This window comes from Typopeltis vanoorti, chromosome 19, assembly GCF_054136105.1.
Source record: "Typopeltis vanoorti isolate ZY-2024b chromosome 19, IOZ_Tvanoo_1.0, whole genome shotgun sequence".
Taxonomy (NCBI): domain Eukaryota; kingdom Metazoa; phylum Arthropoda; class Arachnida; order Uropygi; family Thelyphonidae; genus Typopeltis; species Typopeltis vanoorti.
In genome coordinates, this window is record NC_143567.1 from 76262009 (window position 1) to 76286593 (window position 24585).

The following is a 24585-nucleotide window of genomic DNA, read 5'->3' on the forward strand; positions in this document are numbered from 1 at the left end:
GATTAACACATTAAAATTTCTCAAAACTATCATCCTGTTCCCCTTAAAATTGCAAAATTAACTTGACCCTTCACTTCTCCATCCCCTCCAGACATATGGCATGCCAAAATTCTACAAACCCTTTTCTCTCTCCCTCGACCTCCCCTCAAGATCTACAGTAGATACTATTGATACTCCCTGCTAAAAATTATCCAAGCCAGTGAAATCATTTGCCCACAACTGTATAACCAGGAGGACATCTCCACATAGCCTTTTAAGGAATGTGGAGCAGCAACAACTGGGACTTCTCACCAAATTTCTAATTCTCACCTCGTGCTGTATCCTTTTAGTTATCAACTTGGATACTGAAAGAATGATGTTGGAACTGCCTGGTTAAGTTCCATGGTTCTTGTCAGGGAACCAAGATGGACAGTTCATCAAAGTCAGCAGCTACTGGACAAATTCAGGAACACATCTCAACTTAACAGAGTTCAGGATTGATACTGCTCAGATGTTAACATAAAGCATCAATGGAACTAGGAAAAGAATTGGATAAGTACTGACCTACATAACAGGTGTGACTGAAAAGACAAAATCAGGTGAGACCTTTCTAATCAACAAATACAAAATGTTGTATTCAGACAATAACAATCAGAGAAATGGAGTAGCTATAGTATAAAACACTAAATATAAGGATAATTTCGAATAGCAAGCAATATTAAGATGAGCGATGTGGCCAAATATCAGAAGGGGAACTAGACAATGAAACTAAACAATTTGTGCCTGTGGTCCCACAGAAGATTGTACTAAGGAAGAGATGAAAAAAGAAACATACATTGGTTTCTTTGGAGATCTAAATAGAGTAAGAAATGATTACCAGACTAATAGAAATGTTTGGGGAAAATTTGGAAAAAAGAGCGAAGCTAATAATAATGGTAAGAACAAGCAGAATTTCTGTTCATGAGATGGACTAGTTATTGCTAATACCAAATTCCAAAATAAAAATGTGCACAAATTCACATGGAGAAAAGATGCAAGAAATAAGAAGTCTTATTATTGACTATATTATAGTTGATAGCAATGTTTTCCTACTGGTTCAAGACACAAGAGCATACAGAAGGATTTGAAATAGGAAGTGATAACTATTTAGTTTTGAGCAGAATAAAATTCAATTTCATACTGAAAAGAACAATGTGTGAGAAAGTTTTAAAATGAATCAAAGTTCAATAGCTTTCAGAGGTGAACTGTATACTCAAATATACAAACATCATTCAAGAAAAATGAGTTTGAAAACAAGAACAAAACCTTGGAGATCCAGTGGCAAACCCTGGAGAAAGCATTGATTGATTCTGCCAGAAGTATGTGGTGTAATGTCGTATATGAAAGAGTTCTTGGCAAGTAAATCAGCTTGTGCACTTAGAGAATACAGAGAAAAATACAAGAAATCGAAGCACTGTGTCAAACTAGCTTAAACAAGTCATGGGAAGACTTTGGTAAGAACAGAAAATAAATATCAAGAAGGTGGCAAAATATTCTGGGAGCTGTTGACTCAGAAATGGAGGGAAAAGTGCTGTAAAAGGAATTAGAAATGATAAAGGCGACATGAAAACTAAAGTTATTCTAGATGTCTAGATTGCTAAATGAAACAAGCAGTGTCAGTAATGACAGAAAACTTCAAATGAAATGCAGTTGGGAATACATATCCATACTTGAAATTAAAAAAAAAGCCATCAAAAACCTGAAATGTTAGAAAAATGCTCAAATATGGAGACATGAAAGTGGCTACAATAATTCAGGCCTGGTTGGAGGGTTGAATGCCAGATGATTGGAATAGAGCTCTCATAGCACCCATTTAAAAAAGTAAATAAAACTGAATGCGAGAATTACAGTGGTATTCCTGCTGTTCCCAGGCAAGTATAGTTCAAAGGCTAAGAATAATTATGGAAGAGAAGCTTGGTGAAGAACACTGGATTCAGGCCAAACAGATGTCAGGATCAGATTTTCACTTTAAGACAAATAGTCGATAATTCTAGGGAATATAACAAGGATTTATATTTAATTTTGTCAATCTGGAAAAAAGGCATTTGGCAAAGTGCCAAAAAGAAAGCTCTTCAAAATGCTCTAGATATAATGATGTAAATGGAACATTATATCAAGTAATCTATAGGCTCTATTTAAGCTGTAAGTCAGTAGCTGAAATGAAAGAGGGTAAAGTTAATGTGACAGTGGAGATGACGTGCTACAAGGGTGCACATCCTCTCCACTATTATCTACATGGATCACATTATGAAGGAAAGTGATATCAAATCTCATCAAATTAGCAATGTTAATCTTAGCTCTTCACTTCATGCAGACGATGTCATACTTCTAAGTAAATTGAATAACTGTTGTAATAAATTTGGTATAAAAATCAGCAAAAAAAAAAAAATTTATAAGCAGAAACACCAAAGAATCAAGTAGATCCTGAATGGAGAACCTACAGAACAAGCAAATATTTCAGCTATTTAGGCATAATTTTAGTGAAGATGGCATATTCAATATAGAAATAGACAAGAGAACTAGTAAAGCTGGTATGGTAGGAAGTCTGCTGAATAAATTTATATGCAATAAGAAAAAAATTAGTCAAAACAATTAGCTGTATACATGAGTGTTCAAACCAATTTTAACTTATGGATCTGAGAGCTGGGTTAGAAATAACACTTGATCAAACACTGGAGATAACAAGATATGAGAGTTCTGAAAAAGATTAGTGGAATGAACAGATGGCATCAACGGTGGTATTATATTAAAAATAAGTAGATTAGTAAAGAACTTGCCATTGTTAGCATTCAGGAATGTGTTAGAGCTAATCTCAGATGGTATGGCCACTTAAACAGAATGGGAGAGGAAAGATTAGCAAAACAAAATATTCTCTGCCAGGCAAGATCTAGCCAGAAGATGTATGGACTGATACAGTACCTGTAATTGATAGTGCCTTAGACGAGAGTAATATGCAATCTAATAATGTTAGAGTCTTGATGTTAATTTGAAGAAAAATTGATCAGAAGTCAGCAATGGTATACAGAGAAAAAAATACTGTTAGTGGTGGTGATGGGCAGTAGATGGCATTGATGGTAGTTGTGTAATAGGAGAATTAAGTACTGTGGTCGCCCCTTATCTGCAGGTTTGCTTTCTATGGTCAACCTCAGTCCAAAAATATTAAATGGAAAATTCCAGAAATAAACAATTCATAAGTTTTAAATTGCGTGCTGTTCTGAGTAATGTGATGAAATATCACACAGCCCAGTCCGGGACATGAATCATCCCTTTGTCCAGCATATATGCTACCCACCCATTAATCACTTAGTTGCTGTCCAAAAATATTAAATGGAAAATTCCAGAAATCAACACTTCATAAGTTTTATATTGCACACCATTCGAAGTGGTTTTCAGTATCAGATTGACTGTTATGGTATCACAGTGTGTATGTTCAAGTAACCCTTATTTTACTTAATGGGCCTCAAAGCATGTGAGTAGCGATGCTGGGAATTCGGATATGCTAAAGAAGTCATAAAGTGCTTCCTTTTAAGTGAAAAGGTAAAAGTTCTCAACTTCATAAAATAATAAATTTAGTTTAATAGTTTATCCAAGTGTGAGCAAACAAAGTTTGCACCTGAAAATATCTTCAGGACTGTAGCAAGGTGGTGCAACTATCGGCAACTCGGAACAAAGGTGGACCAAGCTCTCATCACCTCTTGTTTCAGTATCTCCCACTAAATTTATTATAGTCTAACCAAGTGCAAAATAAACTTCCAACATCTTTCACTAAATCCAAAGTAATTTAATAATAAGGCGGTACACCGGTTGGCAACTCATATAGGTAAATATGACGACTCTATTGCTTCTGCCTTAGTGTCACTACCTCTGGGTCTGTCTCCCACTGATGAGACCTAAATAAAGGTCGAAACCGGTCTGGGTAGTGGTCCTTCCCTCAATGCATAGCATTATACATGTCCACAAGGACGTGCTTTGCATGGTGGGAGATACTGAAACAAGGAGTGATGAGAGCTTGGTCCACCTTTGCTCTGAGTTGCACCACCTTGCTACAGTCCTGAAGATATTTTCAGGTGCAAACTTTGTTTGCTCACATTCGGATAGAGGATTAAACTAAATTTATTATAGTCTAACCAAGTGCAAAATAAACTTCCAACATTCATAAAATAATAAATAAATAAATTATAATAAAAAATGCATGTTGAGGTTGCTAAGATTCCAATCGCATAACTTTTATTGCAGTATATTATAATTTTTATACTTTTATTAAAACAACAGTAGTTATTGTTAATCTTACTGTGCCTAATTTATAAATTAAGAACTTTATCATAGGTATGTATGTATAGGAAAAAACAGTGTATATATACTATCCATGGGAAATCTTGGAACGCATCCCCAACAGATGAGGGGGGGGGACTAATGTAGTAGGGGATACAGTCAATGTGTCTAGCGGAATGGAGTAGAATGCCCTCCCATGATAAGTCCTTGGAAGCATCACATAATAATAATCCAATACACTCCCTTAGCATACATATCAAGAATTTCGTGATGTTATCTTGCAATTTTTTGAAATGGAACACTAGTGTTTGAGTTAAAGATTTCAGATCCACAAGTTTTATTTCCAGCACTCTGGAGGCAAAACTTCTGGATCTGAAATCCTCAAAAAAAGGGGGCTGTGTTAGGCCCCACATCTTTAGTCTGTGCTTCATTTAGCTGTGGGTTACCAATGTCTCTGATAGATGAAATACTGGAAAATTAAAATGATTTTTTAAGGCAGTAAATCAAGCCTCATTCGGATCTCTGTGCACAGATCTGGTAACTTGGCTAAACTGGAAATGCAGAGGCAAAATAGGAGACTATCTCAGAACTGGGAGAATATGGTTTTTAGAGCTCAGCAAGTAGGAGGAGGCAGGCATAATATAATTAAGCCATATAAGCTGGTGAAAGGAAGCTTTCACCAGCTTATATGGCTTAATCATATTATGTGTTCTGAAGGGCCAATTTTTCTGTATGCAGGACGAAAAACCTGAGTTTCTAGGAGAAAAAACCCTGCTACCTCCATGAGATCAGCTAACTCACCTTCAATTGAAAAAATTCATACATATAAAGATTCCTCCCATCACGACGAGAATCAACTTAGGCCTTTCCCAATCGAAGGGTGAAGTGTACAGTTGTTCTCCCAATTGCGTTACAGGACAAACAGGTGAATTACTGAATAGAATAATAAGTGATGTGAGAACAAGAGGTTTCCCCTGGAAACTGTGTAAAACTCAGGCGAATAAGGAAATAAAATTCAATTATAAAATGAAATACATTGGGTTTATTTCATTGTAACAATATAAAAATGAAAACCAAGTAACAACAAAACAAAAGGCTAACATGAACTATAACATTACTAAAATACAGAACATGTGGGAACTGTTATCATATAAGTTGAAATAAAAATATGGTGTGGGAGCTGGCACAGATTAGCTATTGTTCGATAATGTGTGCAAGATAGTTGGCTGAAGTCTGACATATGGGAAAATTTACTGAGCGATTTCTAAATATCACAAGATAAATCACTGGTTCCTACTGAGTGTGCCTTGAGAACAAATAACCATGGTATATTTTTATGTTGCACTGTCTTCTCTGTTATTAACTTCAACATGTTCTTTCTATCTAATTTCCAAACTTCTATACATCTGCAACAACATGGATTATAAATCCTCAGATGTTTGTAGAAAGGGTTGTCTTTTTGTGAACGACATAAACCTTGTGCAGTTAAAATGAGCTTGAAGGCCCCTCTTATGTCGTGAAATTTGAGGAGACTAGCAATCTTGTGTGAAAATCTACCAACATAAGGGATGAAAACAGAAGTTCTGCAGTGAATGTTAGGATTTTGTTGTGGAGGATTAGAGAATAGTAATTTTTGTATGAGTTTCTTAGAAAATCCGATGTACACAATACTAAATAATGATGTACTTCCAGCTTTCTCTAATCCAGATAGCACTTTTATTACATAAACGAAAGATAAAGCTGACCTCTTGACATCACTCTTCTTCTCCAACTTGTGCATACATCAAGGCAAATCACCTCTTAACCAAAAAACACTATATCCCTCCTGTGGGTTTGCAAAGATAATCAAAATACTAAATAACTTAGGCACCAAGTCTTCCAGTCCCAGTGGCATTGTTCCAACTGTACTCAAATGACACAGGATGGATGTTCATTCTGGAGAACATCTTTATAATCTATACTGAACTGGCACTTATCTCAATGTGTCGAAGTAAGCATACAAGGGGGGGGTGGATGTAAAGCTCTGATAAATAAACACCTAGAACAAAATCATTTCATAAAAAATTTTCTTTAGGATACATAAGACAAAATTAATTTTTATTCTAGATGTTTATTAGAACTTTCAGATCCCTCCACTTGTGTATACAACCTACTCAAAAAAAGGAGCAGATATCACCTCCTCGACTTTCTCCCAAGTAATAAAGGTTGTCAACTCTGACATCTAGAGACCCACAACTTAATAAATGATCAGTATAAATTCCTCCACTCTAGATCAATGCCTGACCTCAGCTTAAATTACCCATCAGAATATTCTATAGAAAAGCTGAGAAACATGCCATCACACTCGCCAAATGTTTGCGGCATCATACAATGTTTGATGCCCTTTGATCGGCCTCTCATTTGTATGGTACGAGATTATTTTGATACTTCATGATACTACAAAACGATATAATCTCATCATTTTACTGGCTGCTAAATTTGTAATTTTGCAGTTTTTTCTATCATTCAATGCACATTACAGTGGATGGTTCTGTTTTATTATTATTACATGACACCTCCAGGGAGTCCAAGGACTCATCGTGGGAGGGCACACTACTCATACATCTCATCCTCCCACTACTACTTAATTCTCCAACTACAATAGTACTACCATTAACGCCATCTATCACCTTCCTCATTCTCTACACATAAATTACCAATTTTTTCTTTCAATCGCCACTAATCCTAAAGCACAAACTGGTCACTTTCAAATACTACAAAAATGCAGCCCTTTTCACAAAAGGGATCATGTACAACCTACTCAAAAAAAGGGGAAGATATCACCACCTCCTCGACTTTCTCCCAAGTAATAAAGGTTGTCAACTTAGCATCTAGAGACCCACAACTTAATAAATGACCACCAGTATACATAATGCAGCATCATACCATGTTTAACACCCTTTGATCTGCCTCTCATTTGTATGATATGAGATCATTTTGATACTAGATGATACTACAAAACAATATAATCTCATACTTTGATAAGAGATTATATCATTTTACTGGCTGCCAAATTTGTAATTTTGCAGTTTTTTCTATCATTCAATGCACATTACAGTTGATGATTCTGTTTTATTATTATGTGACACCTCCAGGTGGTCCAAGGACTCATCGTGGGAGGGCACACTACTCTACTTAGCTAAATACATCTCATCCTCCCACTACGACCATAAGAAACCCAATATAGTATAAGCGTTACAGTGCAATACTTTTTACTCCAACTGAGCTTTCCTTATCCTAACTTTGAAGAAAGAAAGGAAAAAAAAAGAGAGAAAGGGAGGGAGGTGGAGAGAGAGAGAGAGCAGTAGATAGTAAAAGCTCAATGTTCAAATATAACAAGCACCATCAATTATTCATGTATGCAAAATTCATTCTAGAGCTATCCTCAGATCACAATATATATTTTGAGAGTTGTAGATTGGAGTATCCTTCCTCGATGAGTCCTTGCACTACTTGAAGTTGTCTGGTGATAATAATTTACTAGCCTGGTACACAAAAATGTTGATATGAATGTTGATCTGAATATGAACATGAATGCCTTCAGGTAGCAGATCTGGTGGAGACTACCAACGGATGTGCCTGACTTGTAAAAGTTAAATATTTGGTTTCTGGATCATTTAATCCTCTGCCCACCAACAATAGCATCATAACTTTACATTCCTTCACCTGCATATTACAAAATTAAATACATATCAGAACATTTTTGACATTAAAACTTATGTTAAGTACTATTTAATAAAATGCTATTTTAAAAAAATACAACCAAGTTTGCTTAAATACAGTGATGATTTTTATTTCTTTCGCCCATCCTGTAATATATCCACAGAACTCTCCTTCCATTCATGGAGCTCATGGTCTTTAGAAATTTCACGTGAGAAGACAATATCCGTTTTTTGGACAAAAATCATGCACAATATGTCAAGTATAGTAGCATCAATCGGAATCCTGTCCTCGTGCATCTCAGAAATCGAGTCAGGAATGAATAAATATTATAAATAATATCGTGAAACAATTCACTAACTTAAAACAACTAATATAACGCAACTTAAACATTTTTTAATTTCAAAAGCCCATTAAATAATTAAAATCTCGGAATAAAAGTAAGTGAAAAAACAGACGATATTGCTTAAAACAGGCAAATTTTCATAAAACAAACTATCACAATAAACAAAAATAACACATCTCACATAACAAATTGAAACTAATTATGAGTATTAAATGCGTAATACAATTAACGATTACCACAGAAAAGAAAGATACTAAAAATTACACTCACCATTTCAGCAACTTTCAGATGAAAAGATTCCCGACATGCAATGCGCTACAAAACTATGCCTAACGCAAACATCACCACATCGTTATAATGTCCAATTCTTCATGTCCAACTCCTCACCGAAATATCACCAAAAGAAAGAATAAATAAATGAGTAAATGCAGACGAAATATCGAAATATGACGATTGACAAACAGTTTTAATTAATAGAATTTTATCATTAGGTTATCTTGTATGACAACTAAAAATGAGTAATGTCCGAAAGTGAGAATATTGATTTTTTTCGAAGAAATTAATTTGATAAAATATTAATTTTACATATACTGATTATTAATCTGAAAACAAATTTAACTACTGCCATCACTGAAAACACAAGTAAATATTTCATAAATGACATTCGCAATCGACTTATGTTGTTTTTACATCATGCTATAAGCTATTAACATGCCATACCCATTACTGGTCAGGCTCGTTCCCCACGCTTAGTTAAGATCACTTCAATGATCTTAATTGGTATGGGGGGGGGGGAGGTCTTGTCTCGTCACTTAGTTTTATTCCGAGATTTTAATTATTTAATGGGCTTTTGAAACTAAAAATGTCTTGTCTAAACGGATATTCTTCTTAACTTAAAGACAGTGGACACCATCCAATCAACTTATGCCAATACTCTATTTGCGCGAATAGATTTATGGCTACAACTGGTTCATATAAGGAACACTTCCCAAGAGTGTATGACATTTCCTTCAGTGCCTCATAAATTTTGGCCAAGCACTCCTCTAAAATCAAATCCAGTATTGGAAACGTTTATGATGGGATTACCCGACAATGAGCAAGTCACCGTTTTGCCAGAAAAAAGAATGAAGTGTTAAAAAACAGGCAGATAATGCATTTAATATCTCAGTAGAAGACGTGTGGTACCATCATTCCATTCCTTTCCTATATTATATTAAACAGGTACATTGGAGAACGGCTTTATTTTAGTTGATCTCATATATTAGCCGGCTAGCTTGACTAGTGGTTACCATATCCGCTCTTATTTAGTATTCTCTTCGTGTCCTTTTATCGAAAAACACAAACACGAGAAATACATTGCTCAAATTCGGTTATGGTAGAAGTCGATATCACTTATTTTCTATGATCATTTGGAAAAGAATTATGTCAGGAGTCAGCTTATCTTTGAATGCTGTAGCTATAGATAAGAGGGAGACATGGAGGTGCAGATGAACAGCATTCAGCTGTGCAGATGAACAGATAAGCTGACTTCTTGACATCACTCTTTTCCAAATGATGCATTGGTGGTGGGATTATCTGCATATTCTTCCGGATATTACCTTTTTCCAAATGCAATTTCTGTCTCGTGGCAATGACAAGCAACCAGAATACAGAGATTATATTTGGACAAAGGTTTACAAAGATACAGCGAAGGTGAATTTCAAGAGGATTGATTAACCAATATTAATATATGGAAATTTAATGAGTACACATATTTAGTACTTCAAATGTGTGCAAACGTTATTCTCTTTACTGAAGAGTGGAAGCCTCTGAAGCTCAATATCAGTAGACGATTCCATTTAACTAAAACAAATCGCGGCTGGATTCCCTCTAGGATGTATAGAAAGTTATAAGATCTTTTAAACCGAAGAAAAAGTTAAAGTGGCAGGACTTTTTTCCTATAACTACTGTTGAACCTAAGAGGCTAACGAACCTCTCCAGTTATACAAAGAGATTCTGTCATAAGCATTAGCGCAATTGGAAGAACGACATTACTATTATTATTATTATCATTATTATTATTATTATTTCAAACACCTCCAAGGAGTCCAAACACTCATCGAAAAAGAGCACTTACTCTACAACTCTCAGTCCTCACCACTTAATCTACCCACTACTACACCGAACCGTACTACTATAGTACGTCCACACTTTGTAGAGCTCTGCTTGACTTTCTCCCAAAAATTGTCGATTCATGCTGAAGGGGGGGGGGAGAAATGAAGGATGTACGAATTGGTCGCCAACATGCAAAATCACGTGCTTTATTGTCTGTAGCTGTACTAGTTTATAAACTACAATGTTTTTAAACTAGAAATACGGTCGACAATGTTCGTAAAAGAAAAGGTAAACTTCCTGACCTGTAATAAAAACAAACTCATCCCAGAAGACGGATTGATTACCCTATTATCGGAATGGATTCTCCCTTTTGATATGCGCAGAAGTGTTGAAGGGTCTCGAATCTGTGGGCATACTATGCCATCATCATCTACACCTACCGCCCACCACCACCACCACTAGTATTTTTTAACTGTAAATTGGGTGTGTTCTGAACGCCGATTTGTCTATATGCAGATGAAAAACCCGAGTTTCTGGGAGAAAAAATCCTACTACCGCTGTATGACATCAACTAACTCACCTTCAACTGAAAAAAAAAAAACATACAAATATTCCTCCGTTCGGGACTAGAATTGAACTTAGACATTTTCCGATCGAATTGCGGAACGTACCGTAGTTCTTTCAATTGCACTATGGAGTCGCTTTATTGCACGAATCTTCCAGTTGAAGAGTTCGAGTATATTGCACTCTTCGATAGGAAAAGGCCTAAATTCGATTCTCGTCGTTACGAGAAAATCTTTATATGGGCTTTTTCATGTGAAGGTGAGTTAACCGATCTCATACGGTAGTAGCAGAGTTTTTTCCACCTGAAACTGAAGTTTTCCATCCCGCATACAGGCAAATCAGGGTCCAGAACACACGCAATTTAAAGACAAAAACACTCTTGGTGGTGATGATGGGTAGCAGATGGTAGTTGGGAGTTGGGAGATTTAAGTAGTTGGGGAAACCCTTAGATGTCTGTAGAGGAGCGCAATAGAGTTCCCTCTTGCGATGAACCCTTGCACTCCTTGGCATCTTTTGACAACGACAAGATTTATTCTAGTACAGAGTATTTATGTATATACAATGAAACACATAACTATATTTTCTGTACAATAAAAGATTCAGTACAAAATACAGAGTACAATAATTTTTATAAATATAAATATACATTTTAACTAGCTAAATATTTATCCATAGTATTTACATATTCAAGAGCATGAATATATGCCAGTCTCCCACCCAGTCTCTAAAAGCTAGACTGGTTAGAGCTAAAACGGCCTCGCCAACTCCCTGTATGGGAATAAAAGTCGTTAGCTGATTTATTTTATTTATTTTATAAATATACATTTTTACATATGCATTCGTGCTCAAGCACATGTAATTACTATGGATAAATATTCAGCTAGTTAAAAATGTATATTTATAAAATAAATAGAATATATCAGCTCATGCCTTTTATTCCTGTACAGGGAGTAGGCAAGATCATTTTAGTCCTACCAAACTTTTGGAGACTGAGTGGTCAGTTTAGTCTCCACTGGTAGCTATCTCAGAGATAGCTTGCACAAGGTTATCACTAATTTTTGCAACCCACAGTGAAGAGACGCCCCAATGACTGCAGCCACTCCCACCCCTAACCCTAACACAATATTTTTGATGAATAGTGTGTGTTATACAGTCAACTTACTTCAGTTAACAGAACGAATAACCTGAATTTCCAGGACAAAAACCCGTTTGTCCATGCTAGAGATCGACTAACTCGGGAACCGGTGGAGCAAAGGCGTAGAAAATGTTCCTCTCGTCGGCGACTAGATTTGAATCCAAGTCTAGTATTTTTTATATATACTGTATGTATGTATGTATATGTACAGTATATATTACTGTATGTATATGTTCATAAAATATATATATTACTCTGTATTACTAAATACCAAGGTTTTAGTAATACAGAGCCTTATCAACTTTACCTATACAAGATGCTACAAGGTGTTTTTATTTTATATAAATATACATTACCTAATATACATTACCCAAGGTAAAAAAACTTATTTATATCTATATCTCCTCCAGATATTTTTATTCAAAATAAAAATCCACCTTTACCACGAGTTGCCTTGACTTGCGAGGTTACCTAGACTTGCAATACTTGCAGGATCAAACTTGACTTAGTTGTCTGTTTGCTTACTTTGGAAATGGAGTAAAACCAGGTTTTAAAATAGCTTGGTATCATTAACACACACACACACACACACACACACACACACACACACACACACACACACACACACACACACACACACACACACACACACACACACACACACACACACACACACACACACACACACACGTAGAAAGTTTTTTACTTGGGTATAATATATGTTAAAAATACCAAGTTTTTTTAAATATAAACCTGTTTTTTTTTTTACTCCATTTCCCAAGTAAGCAAACAGACAAGTCAGTCAAGTTTGCTCCTGCAAGTGTTGCAAATATAGCTGACCCTGCACATACACACACACACACACACGTAGAAAGTTTTTTACCTTGGGTATAATATATGTTAAAAATACCAAGTTTTTTTAAATATAAACCTGTTTTTTTTTTATTCCATTTCCCAAGTAAGCAAACAGACAAGTCAGTCAAGATTGCTCCTGCAAGTGTTGCAAGTATAGCTGACCCTGCACATAGTGCAAGTCAAGGCAACTCGTGGTAAAGGTAGAATAAGCTCTGATCACTATTCTTAATATTTACCCTTAATGCAAAGCACATCTCCTAGAGGAGGTGTATGATGCTACGTATTAAAGGCAAGGGGCCACAACACAGACCGGTTTCGATTTTTATTGAGGTCTCGTCAGTGGGAGCCAGTCTAAGAAATACTAAGTTTTAAGTAATACAAAGCTTATATATATTTTACCAAAAGCACCTTATGGTAACTTGTTTTGGTAAAATATTCATACGAAATACTAAGTTTTAAGTAATACAGAGCTTATAAATATCATCACACACTTATAGGATCAAAGGAGTCAGCAGCACTTACAGAATCACTATTCTCGAACAGAAACATAACAAGTCCCATAACTGGCCAGCCTTTTCTTTTCCTACATGGAACTGGGCAGGAATAAGAGTCATGGGGACCTCCTAACCCAAACCCTAAAGTGGAAAGCATTCACAAGCCTACCAATGAAGAACCTAAAAACTGAAAAAAAATATCAACAGCTGCAAGCCTCCATTATAAAAGCCTATCCAGATATCGCTACACCTCAGGAAATCCGTATTCCTTCTAGAAACTGCTAGGGGACGATATTTCATCTTGTACAATCTGAAGCCTCACTTCCAATTCTTCCCTCCAACTACAAGAAAATATATCACTTCCTCATGTCAGGGTCTCCATCCTCGCCCTTCTTATATTCAGCCTAAACCCTCTCATCTACAAGGCTGCATATGCCACTTCGTTTTCAGTGGGATCTGCCATATAAATCAAAATGTGCCAAACCAGATTCCCACATATAGTGGAGCCTATGGCATAACATCTTGCCAATTCCTTCTAAGCTCTACAAATTTCAGATAAGAGAAACGGATCTGTGTCTATTCTGTGAAGTTTCAGGTACCTTGGAACACACATATCTGACCTGTCCCACAAACAAAGCGATGATCACCTACGTCCTGAATACTGCCTCCAACACCTGAAACTACGCACACAGCCAAGAAGACTACTGGAATTTAGTCCACACAGAAGAAAACAGACACCGAATATGCAATTTCCTCTTCATCTGCGCTAAGGCCATCATCTACAGCTTCTACCTAAAACAGATAAGAAATAACCAGCACCCATCCATTACTGAAACTGCACAAACACTCATGTATATCCTCCACCGGAAACTAAAAAGCAGGCTTTTATTGGAACTTGAATACTTCAAAGAAACAAGAACTGTCGCGAAATTTATAGAGGAGTGGAATCCAACTGGTACCCTCTTCTGGATTGACGACGACAATACGCTTCATCTAAAAGATAACTCAGACTGAAACTTAACTGTAAACTTTGATTTCATTTATTGCATTCTCCAGTGCATACCCGAAAGAAAAAGGTTTTTTGTAATATATATACTTATAATATGTAAATAGTTGTTGTTACCTACCGTCTAATGTAAATTTTAAACAAGTTGAATAAAAAAAAATCAAATATAAATATATATATCCTAGAAACCTAGGTCCCTAGGTTTCTTTCGTAGAATGGCAGTTTGTTGATCATGTCAGGTATGTAAAAACTTCGGTTTCTACATACCTAATGAGCCTAGATATGGCTTTTCCGTAGTCATTGTTATACTTATGTCTTATGTAGTTTGTTGACTGTGGTCTTCTTATCTGATATGTTGTTGTGGATATTCTATAGGTTGAACTGAAGTAATGTTTTAGCTTGACTGTGTAGTGGAAGTGTTTCACCTTAAACTTTTTTGTTCCGTCAATTCTGTCCCTATGAGTGTGAGTGCTTCTCTTTATTCAAAGAATACCAGTTTTACCATTTTATTTTGTAACTTTTGTAATCTGTCAAGTTTGTAAAATTTTACAATTGACCATATGAAAATGACCAAAAAGCATATGAAATATGGTCAATTTTTCAATGCCAGTAATAGAAAATGACTCATTCATGACTCTCGAACATGTTAAAAGTATCACCTTTCTGGCATTTACAATTAAATTCACTAGCAGTTCTTCAAGTGTGATTTAAATGATTTATTCATCTTCAAGCACAGGTTCATTGGCAAATAAAGTGTTGACATACCAAGGTTACTGTAAAAGATTTGTACTGAAGGAAATATTTCTTTAACAAAATACATTTAAATGACTTCAATATAATTTTCATTCAGCACTAATCGAGGCTATATATTAGGATAAGTCTTGTATTCATCTCAGTAAATGTTTTTGTAGATAGATGTGTGTGATACATCAGTCCTACCAGGAGACACCTCATCAAATAGAGAAGGTATTTCGACATTGAAAAGTAACTAAAATCTGGAGATTTCATTTTAACACTCGAAAGGAGATGCTCTGCATCATCATTTTTTCATAAGAACAAATGTTTCAATTGAAATACCTAGGATGGCATCCCTGTCATTAAAAAATGATGAAACAAGCCTCAAACATGTTAGATATTTTGTTGCATTTTCAGCATTAAAATATTCTACGCCATTATCAGCAGTAAAAAAAAAATCAGCTAACGCCTTTTATTCCCTTTATAGAGAGTAGGCGAGGCCTTTATAACCTATCTAGCTTTCGAAGACTAAGTGGGCAGTTCAATCTCCATCGGTAGCCAATCAGAGATAGCTTGCCCATGTCTATCACTAATTATAGCAGCCGTCGATAAAGAGGCTGGCAAACAAGTGCTGCCATCTCTCGGTACCTAACCCTAATAAGATATTTTACTGTCTGAAATAATGTGGGTACTACGGTCGATTTTCTTGAGTTCACGGGATAAAAAACCCGAGTTTCCGGGAGTTAAAACCCGCTTGCCCGTTCCAGAGATCGACTAACTCGGGAATCGGTCGAAGAAAGGCTTAGAAAAAGTTCCTCCAGTCGGCGACAAGACTTGAACTTAAGTCTGACTTCAAGTGACCAAGCTCAGAGGACGCAAGCGCCATTCCACTGATATCAGCAGTAACTTTTAAATTTAAATGTGACATGCTGCGTGGTCTTCTACACATTTGCCTGGGTCTCACTTGGCAGAAACCTTTGCTTTCTTCAAAATTTCAGTCATAATTTTGTTGCAGTGAACTACTTCCACCAGCTGTTGAATTAACTGCATATTTGAGGTTTACATTGTGTGGAGTACATTTTCGTTTCTGTTTCAAATTTGACGACATAAAAACATTATTTGCCTTCAGTCTCAAAATAAGGATGAATCGCTTCTGCGATTAGCATGAAGATGCTGTATAGTCTTCTCCAAGTTAGTATCAAACCTTCACACTCTGCAAATTTTCAATCATAATTCCGATTGACAGAACTTTCATTGACAGGATGTTGACTGTTTCTCTTTTCATTATGAAGTATTATTTTAGGAAATAAAAACTCCAGGAACTGGAAAATGCACATAATGGTTTTGTCTTTAGCCGGTTCCACCGTTTAATCGATCTCAGGAAATGGCAATACCTGAATATCGAGCATTGAATTACTCACTTTATTTTGGACACTCGATGTCAATTGCCACGTATTCAATAGATGACAATATACACAAAAACGATTTTTAGGCAGCCGATTCATATAATTTTACGAGCACGACACTACATTTTAAAATTATTCTTGTACCATCCTTGCTAAGACAAATTACCTCCTACAACACAAGAGGACTTCACTGTAAGCCTTCGCTAGACTTTGGTCAGAAATTTGGATGGTCTAATTCCATAATATTTTACATCGTTTCTACTCGTCTGGCATCTACATTGCAAATGGGCGTAAGCCAATTCCGAAGGGTAAAAAAATAATAAAATAAAATACAGTCATCAAACTATGGCTACATTGTTTTCACTTCATCTCTCTCTCTCTCTCTCTCCGCTAGGTGGCCAACGTGTTGCACATGCATTCATACTGCTCCTACCTTCTTCCACCTTTTATACGTTTGTCTGCAAGGAGCGCTTTAGTCTTTTATGTAGATATATTCTCCAATCTGAGAACTATCCATTCATACTAAACCGCCGTAGCGCAATTGGAAGAACAACGGAACATTGCGCCCTTCGATTGGAAAAGACCTGGATTCGATTCTCGTCGTAACGAGAGGAATCCTTATATGGGCTTTTTCAGTTGTAGGTGAGTTAGCCGATCTCATACGGTGGTTAGCATGGTTTTTTCTCCCGGAAACTCGTGTTTTTTTCATCCCGCGTACAGACAAATCGTCCTTCAGAACACACGCAATTTACAGACAAAAATACTATTGGTGATGATGGACGATAGATGGCGATGAGGGTAGTAGTGTCGTAGTTGGAGCATTAAGTAGTAGTAGAGAGGATGAGATGTATTTAGCGAAGTTGAGTGTGTGGCCTCCCACGTTGCGTCCTTAGACTCCCTGGAGGTGTCACATAGTAATAATAGTAATAGTAGTCGTGTACGCGTAAGTGTATTGATAAGTGATTTATCAATACATTTATGACAGTTTTCTTCTCCTGCTGTATGAGTTCCTATATATCTTCAATTTCGACGCCATAATTCCTTCTTCACCACCTGCACTATCTGGACTCCTCACCTGCAGCTATTGCCGGCGAAGGATTACCTACCATGGCAACTACACATCTACCACTGACTCGGCAAAGCAAAGACCACCCTACGACATCGGACCGGGAACTAAGAGCAAAGTTCAAGGGAGCTATGAACACGGAAAAAGGTCAGTTAATTCCAAATCTTATGCTAATGTTGTATCAAACGGATATATCCTATCGGCCCCCAAAACACTGATTTCACATACGAATACCACATCAGCCAGCAGTAAACTGATTAACTCAAAAATAGCTACCACTGTTACAAAAACGCTTTTCAACGTCATTTCCAGAGAAAATGGAACTGTTATTATCGCCACCAAGGAAAACATCCCACTTGAAGAGTATCTGACGGCGATCGCCAAAATTGTACCCGCAAAAAATATCACTGATGCTTTCCGCGTAGCTGTAATCTACAGGTGTATTTCAGCCACATCTCATGGACACAAACGGTACTGCAAAAAGGCCTCGATATCGGAGATTATCACTTCGAAGCAGCCCCAATAGCACTGGCCTCGACAAAAGTAACAGTGTCAAACGTTCCACCTGAAATTCCTCATCAACTCATCAGATCTATGTTATCAAAATACAGTTCTGTCCCAGGAAGATTACGCACATGGTCAGCTGTCACGAAGAATCCCGAACTTGTCCATGTCAAAAGTTTCTGAAGACAGGCATTAATGCACGTTCCAAACAACAACGCACTGCACAACCTGCCAAAATTAATCAACCCAGGCATAAATGGAACCACCTACACATTCTACTCTACTTATCTTTCTCATCACAGTGCTTCTTCGGTCATGAAGAGGGTCACATTAGGAAACAATGTCCCTATATTACCAACGATTCATCAACAAACATCCCAGCCCAGAATAGCAAACCAGTCGAACAGAACAACATCGTACATGAAGAAAATCAAAGCATAGGAAAAAGTAAACCAAAAATTCAATCCCCACCACGAATTGCAGAGCCAAGAAAATCCCGAACTGGAAAAGACAAGGTTCTGTCGAGTAATGAGATCCAAAGCACTTATAACGAAGTCTCATAGCAGGCAAGACACTTAACAAACAGCACGAAAACATGGATCGTCCCAACAGAGATGACCAGGATGATCTAATTAGAAGCAATCCCCACACACAACAACCAGAATCACCAACCCAGCCTCCCACTAATTTAAAACCTCATCAGATAGAAGAAACTATTCAAAATGTCCTTTTATCACCTCAGCCAGCCAATGAGAAACAGAGTTCCCAGACAATTAGGAAACGGTACTTCTACATGACGACTTAGAAGAGGAAGAAGTTGAGGGAGAACTTCTCCACATTGAGGGTCCCCTAATCATGAAGCAGCTGTCATCCTTCATGCAGAAAGTGCAAGGCTCCCCTCACAAATTAACTATAGCCCTTAAATACACCACAAGAATCCCAGAACTAATATCTCAACTTCGGGACCTACACTTGAAACCGAAATGTAAAAAGAGCAGAGCAGAGGTTAACAGGAGTAAGTGACCTAATTAATTGGCTACAAACACAATACTAGAACCAATATTAGATTAAACGTATAATTAAACTTTAATAAACATAATGTCATTGAGCATTTTTTCTGTCAATGCAAGAGGATATGCCTCTGCTTTATGCAACAGAATAGTCTTTCACCAGGTACAAAAATATCATATAGACGTAATACTTCTGCAAGAAACAAATATCAATTCTTCATCCAATTTATCCAGAAGATGGGCAGAGTAGCCTTATGACTTACGTTACTCTGCAGCCCAACAACATCATGGAGCAGGAATTAGCTTAGGTGTACATCATCGATCTCCCTACAAATTGAAAGTGATTGCTGAAATATCAGGATGTGCCTTGTATGCTCACATAAAAGCACCGACCACAATACTCTGCATGTGTTTAATATCTACATACCAAAGCAGGATGCTCTGGCATTACAAATCTTGGACTTCATTCAAAGCCATTTTTCTAGTATTGACCAAGAACATATCATAATAGCTGGAGACTAATTTTGACTAAGAAAAAGGCAGAGTTCAATGTGTTGAACATCATAGCCAACTCATAAACAAATTTCAAACACTGGTAAACGATAATGAACTCATTGACGTCTTTCGGCAACAACATCCAGATAAGAAGTCCTACACATGGAAGTCAGCAATCCCAGAAACTAATAGGCCACTCCACGAAGCACCACTGGACAGATACTACATTTCCAAACACACTTTTCCTCTAGTTAGAAACATCACACACATTCCTTCCTATATCTCAGATCATTGCTTCATCAAGTTGCAACTTTCATTATCTTTGAAAGGCATCCAAATCAGGAATTGCCTATTGGATCTTCAACAATACCCTCCTCAAAGATCCAGATTATATAATAAACACTCAGGCTTTAATAACTAACCTCACTCACTTGAAAGAGGACAAAGAACCAATGCAAACATGGTTACCCACATAAAATCACAAATAAAATCCTTTACACAGATATACAGTCACCAGAAAAATCACAGGAACATTACAATTCGACAGCTTGAAGAACAGCGCAAGTATCTCTCAGAAGAAAGCCCTGAATATCATTCAGCCCTCCAAGCCATCCAAAGACACTCAGAATTATCTGCAAAAGGTGCCCTATTTAGATCGCAGCATATACAAATAAATCTTTCAGATGCCCCCACAAAATATTTTTTCTCTTTGGAAAAAAATGCCAGGCAGCCAAGTCCATCTCTGCTATCAGACTTCAAGATGGTAGCATCAAAGAAGATCCAAGTAAAATCGCTTCTGAAATCCTACAATACTACAAGAATGCGTGCAGCTCTACTGGAACATCCTTTCATGCCATCCACGAAATACTGAAAGAAACAAAACAAATCTCTGCAACACATCGGAACCACTTAGATCATGCCAGATGAACTGAAAACTGCATGCACAGCCTTGCCAAAGAACAAGTCTCCCGGTCTTGATGGTCTCACGTTAGAGTTTTTCCAATTCTTCTGGAATCAACTCGGACCACTTTGCCTTAAAACACTGCAAAAAGCCTACCTCAATGGTGTCCCGCAATCCGTCACGTCCTCAGTAGCACGATTGATACCAAAGAATTGGACTGGTGTCCAATCTCACTAATTATTAATGATTGCAAAATCATTTCCAAAGTTATAGCAAACCGAATAAAGTCGACACTGCCCGAAGTTATCGGCGAACATCAAACTTATTCTGTTCCAGGAATATCAATACATAATAACCTAGATTTAATAAGAGATCTCATTCACATCGCAAACAGCCAACATGAAAATCTAGCACTAGTCAGTCTTGATCAGAAGAAGGCTTTCAACAGAATAGAGCATGAGAACTTTTATGAAGTCATAAAGGCATTCGGCTATGGTTCTCTCATCACTGAAACAGTGCAATTACTATACAGAGCTGCACTCTTCTGTTTAAAAATCAACAACAGGCTCACTTGCACTTTGTCATGCTCTCGACGGGTCAAGCAAGGATGTCCTCTCTCTGGACAATTATACACATTAGCCATAGAACCCTTCTTAAAAAGAGTACATGACACCATCATCTCCAAGCATAATAGATCCACATCAAACAATAACCCTATCAGCGTATGCCAATGACGTCACTGTAATATTCCGAAATGACGAAGAAATGACAGTAACTGAGGAAGCACACAGACTATATGCACAAGCCTCAGGAGCCAAATTAAACTCTACAAAAACCACTGGCTTGTGGTCAGGCAGATGGAAGGCTAGAAATTATTCTCCAATTAAATGTTCCTGGTCAAGTGAAGGAATATACTTAGTTGTACACCTTGGCAACACGAAAATATATAACACACTGAACTGGACACAGCTGCACAATCGATTTAAACACGTGCTAGGAAAATGGAACAGAATTCGTTCCATGTCTTCACTTAGAGGAAGAGTACTAATAGTTAACCAGATGGCTGCGAGTGTGTTATGGCATACCCTCAAAGTACTCAAACCCCCCCCCCCCGAAGACTTTCTCCATCACATTCAAAAGGCAATCAAACGTTTCCTCTGGAACAATACTAACTGGACAACATACTCTGAACTCTGCAAGCCACTCACTAAGGGAGATCATGTCCTGATTTCCCTTCAAAACAAGATTAGATCCTTCAGGATAATCTTCCTCCTACGGAAACTTCAGTCTAATCATATTTATGTGACCACCTTCGATTACATCATGAAATCATTCACCAGAGGACTTACATTTTCCACAATCCTCCAAATGGCCAGTTCTGCACCATCACCTCCTAAACCACCTCAATTTTACGGAGATGCTCTATAGCGGAGGAAAAATACAGAACTTCACAAACTGACAGGATCAACAGAGTCAGCTGTACTTGCAGGACCACTATTTTCGAACAGAAGCATTACAAATCTCGCAACTGGTCAGCCCTTTCTTTTCCCTACAGGAACTGGGCAGGAATAAGAATCATAGGGGGACCTCCTGACCTAGACCATAAAGTGGTAAACATTCACATGCCTATCAATGAAAAATCTAAAAACTGAAAAGCATATCAACAGATGCAAGCTGCTATTATAAAAGCCTATCCAAATATCGCTGCACTTAAGGGAATCTGTATTCCTTCTAGAAACTGGGTGGAGCCGATCATTCATCTTGTATCATCTGAAGCCTCACTTCCAATTCTTCCCTACAACTACAAGAAAATATACCACCTCCCCATGTCAGTGCCTCCAACTCTGCCCTTCGTACTTTTATTATTAATCGTCTCATCTACAAAGCTGCACATGCCACCCAGTTTTTAGTGGGATCTCCCGTATAAATCAAGGTATGCCAAACCAGACTCTGATATACAGTGGAGGCTATGTCATAACATCTTGCCAACTCCTTCTAAGCACTACAATCTTCAACTTAGAGAAACGGATTTGTGTCTATTCTGCGAAATTTCAGGTACCTTAGAAACACACATATCTAACCTGTCCCACAAACAAAGAGATGATCACCTATGCCCTGAATACTGCCTCCAGCACGTGTAACTACGCACACAGCGAAGAAAACTATTGGAATTTACTCCATGCAGAAGAAAACAGACACAGAATATGTAATTTCCTCTTCATCTGTACTAAGGCCGTCATCTATAGCTTGTCCCTAAAGCACACAAGAAACAACCAGCACCCATCCATCACCGACTCGGCACAAACCCTCATGTATAGCCTATGTCGGAAACTATAAAGCAGGCTTTCACTGGAACTTGATTACTACAAAGAAACAAGAACTGTCGCGAAATTCATAGAGGAGTGAAATCCAACTGGTACCCTGTTCTGGATTGCGGCGACAATACACTTCATCTGAAAGATAACTGAGAGTGAAACTGAACTGTAATATTTCTATTGTATCTCGGATAGGAAAATCTTTCTTTCTATTATAAATAATATATATACTTATAATATGTAAATAGTCCTTTTGTTGCCTATCTTCCAGTGTATATTTTATCAAGTTAAATATATATATATATATATTTTAAAAATTTTTATTTTTATCTCTTTCTCTCAAGGATAACGCTACCAACCACATAGCAATGAAAGGCATTAGATAAACTAATGTGTGATCCCTCCTGGCATCATATGACATTTAATACCGTATAACAAAAATATCTACGTACGAAATTATCAACTTATTTCCTATCGCTCACAAGTTGCACTTGCATTCCCAGTTTCCTCTCTGGTACTCCCCTGTTTGTGAAAATGGTTGGATTTCTTTCATTGGTTTTCCTTGCTACCTCAAAGTACTTCGAGAAGCTGTGTTTGAATCTGTGATGGTGAATATCAGACTAATATTCTGTGTTGAGAAAAAATCCTATTCATGGATTTGTTAAAAGCTGCACCAGTTCTATTTCTTATATTAAAGGTTGTGATAGACAATAAAGGAAAGCATATCATGCAATAAAGAACAATACAGCTTCCATATTTAATATCCTAAGTTCTAATGTTGAACTTGCCAAGCAATTATATTCTTGGTTAATTCGTTATTTAAATGTAAGCAATACAACTTTTCGCGTGAAATATTCTCTACAGCTGCTTCTTAAATTCTCATTTCCTTGTCACGTTTCATTGTGCACATAGCAAATAACTTGAAAAATTTGCTAATACAAAGCATTTCAGCCTGATTGATGATGTCATTCCATCCTTCCTTTGATCACTCTAGATCTCTAAATAAATGATATTGCTTTGCTTGAGCTAGTTGGCCCTTTGAATCCAATTCCTTCCTCCCATGTGTCCTCTCCTCCTTCCAATCAATGTCACCATAGTTGAAATCTCCCATAATAATTACTCTCCTTCCATTTATTTCCTCTATTTGCTTATGCATACTATCTCCACCATCTATTCCATCACCTGATCTATAGCAGCACCGAATTGTATAGTTTGTTCTGTTAGCCTCAGTCTCACACCAAATAGCCTGATATGTGCTCCTTTGTCTATCTTGCAGTTCAACTTCTATTCTCCTTGGCTGCAGCTCATCAGCTATCATCAATACCACTCCTCCCCCATTTTATTCTCCCTGTCACTTCTGAACACACTATACCACTCACATTCAATCCCACTTGCTATACCATCTTCTGTCAGCCATGTTTCACTAATTCCAATAACCTGTGGCCTGGAAGTGCCAACTAAGGCCAAACATTTTCCCTTCTTGTTCCTAATACTTCTGCAATTAGTATACATGAATTGCAGATGCCAATTTGTCCCATCCCTATTTTGATGCCATATACTAACTATCCCATTCTGATTTGTTGTCCTTCGTACTCGCTGGCATATTACACACATTCATACACTCAACTGTCTTCCTAAATTCTGCATATCTACTCCTACCCCTTAATAAC

At 37.1% G+C, this 24585-nt stretch overlaps 1 protein-coding gene across 1 annotated transcript in view; it reads right to left on the bottom strand.

Moving 5' to 3' along the window:
* The window catches only part of LOC150096258 (small ribosomal subunit protein eS4), a 69141-nt gene extending 60461 nt beyond the window's left edge, over positions 1-8680 (bottom strand). Inside the window, exon 1 of the mRNA XM_090408937.1 lies at positions 8606-8680. Within this exon, the coding sequence (XP_090265063.1) occupies positions 8606-8608 (3 nt within the window). The 5' untranslated portion in view covers positions 8609-8680. The remainder of the gene's footprint in view (positions 1-8605) is intronic.
* Positions 8681-24585: the final 15905 nt, after the last annotated feature.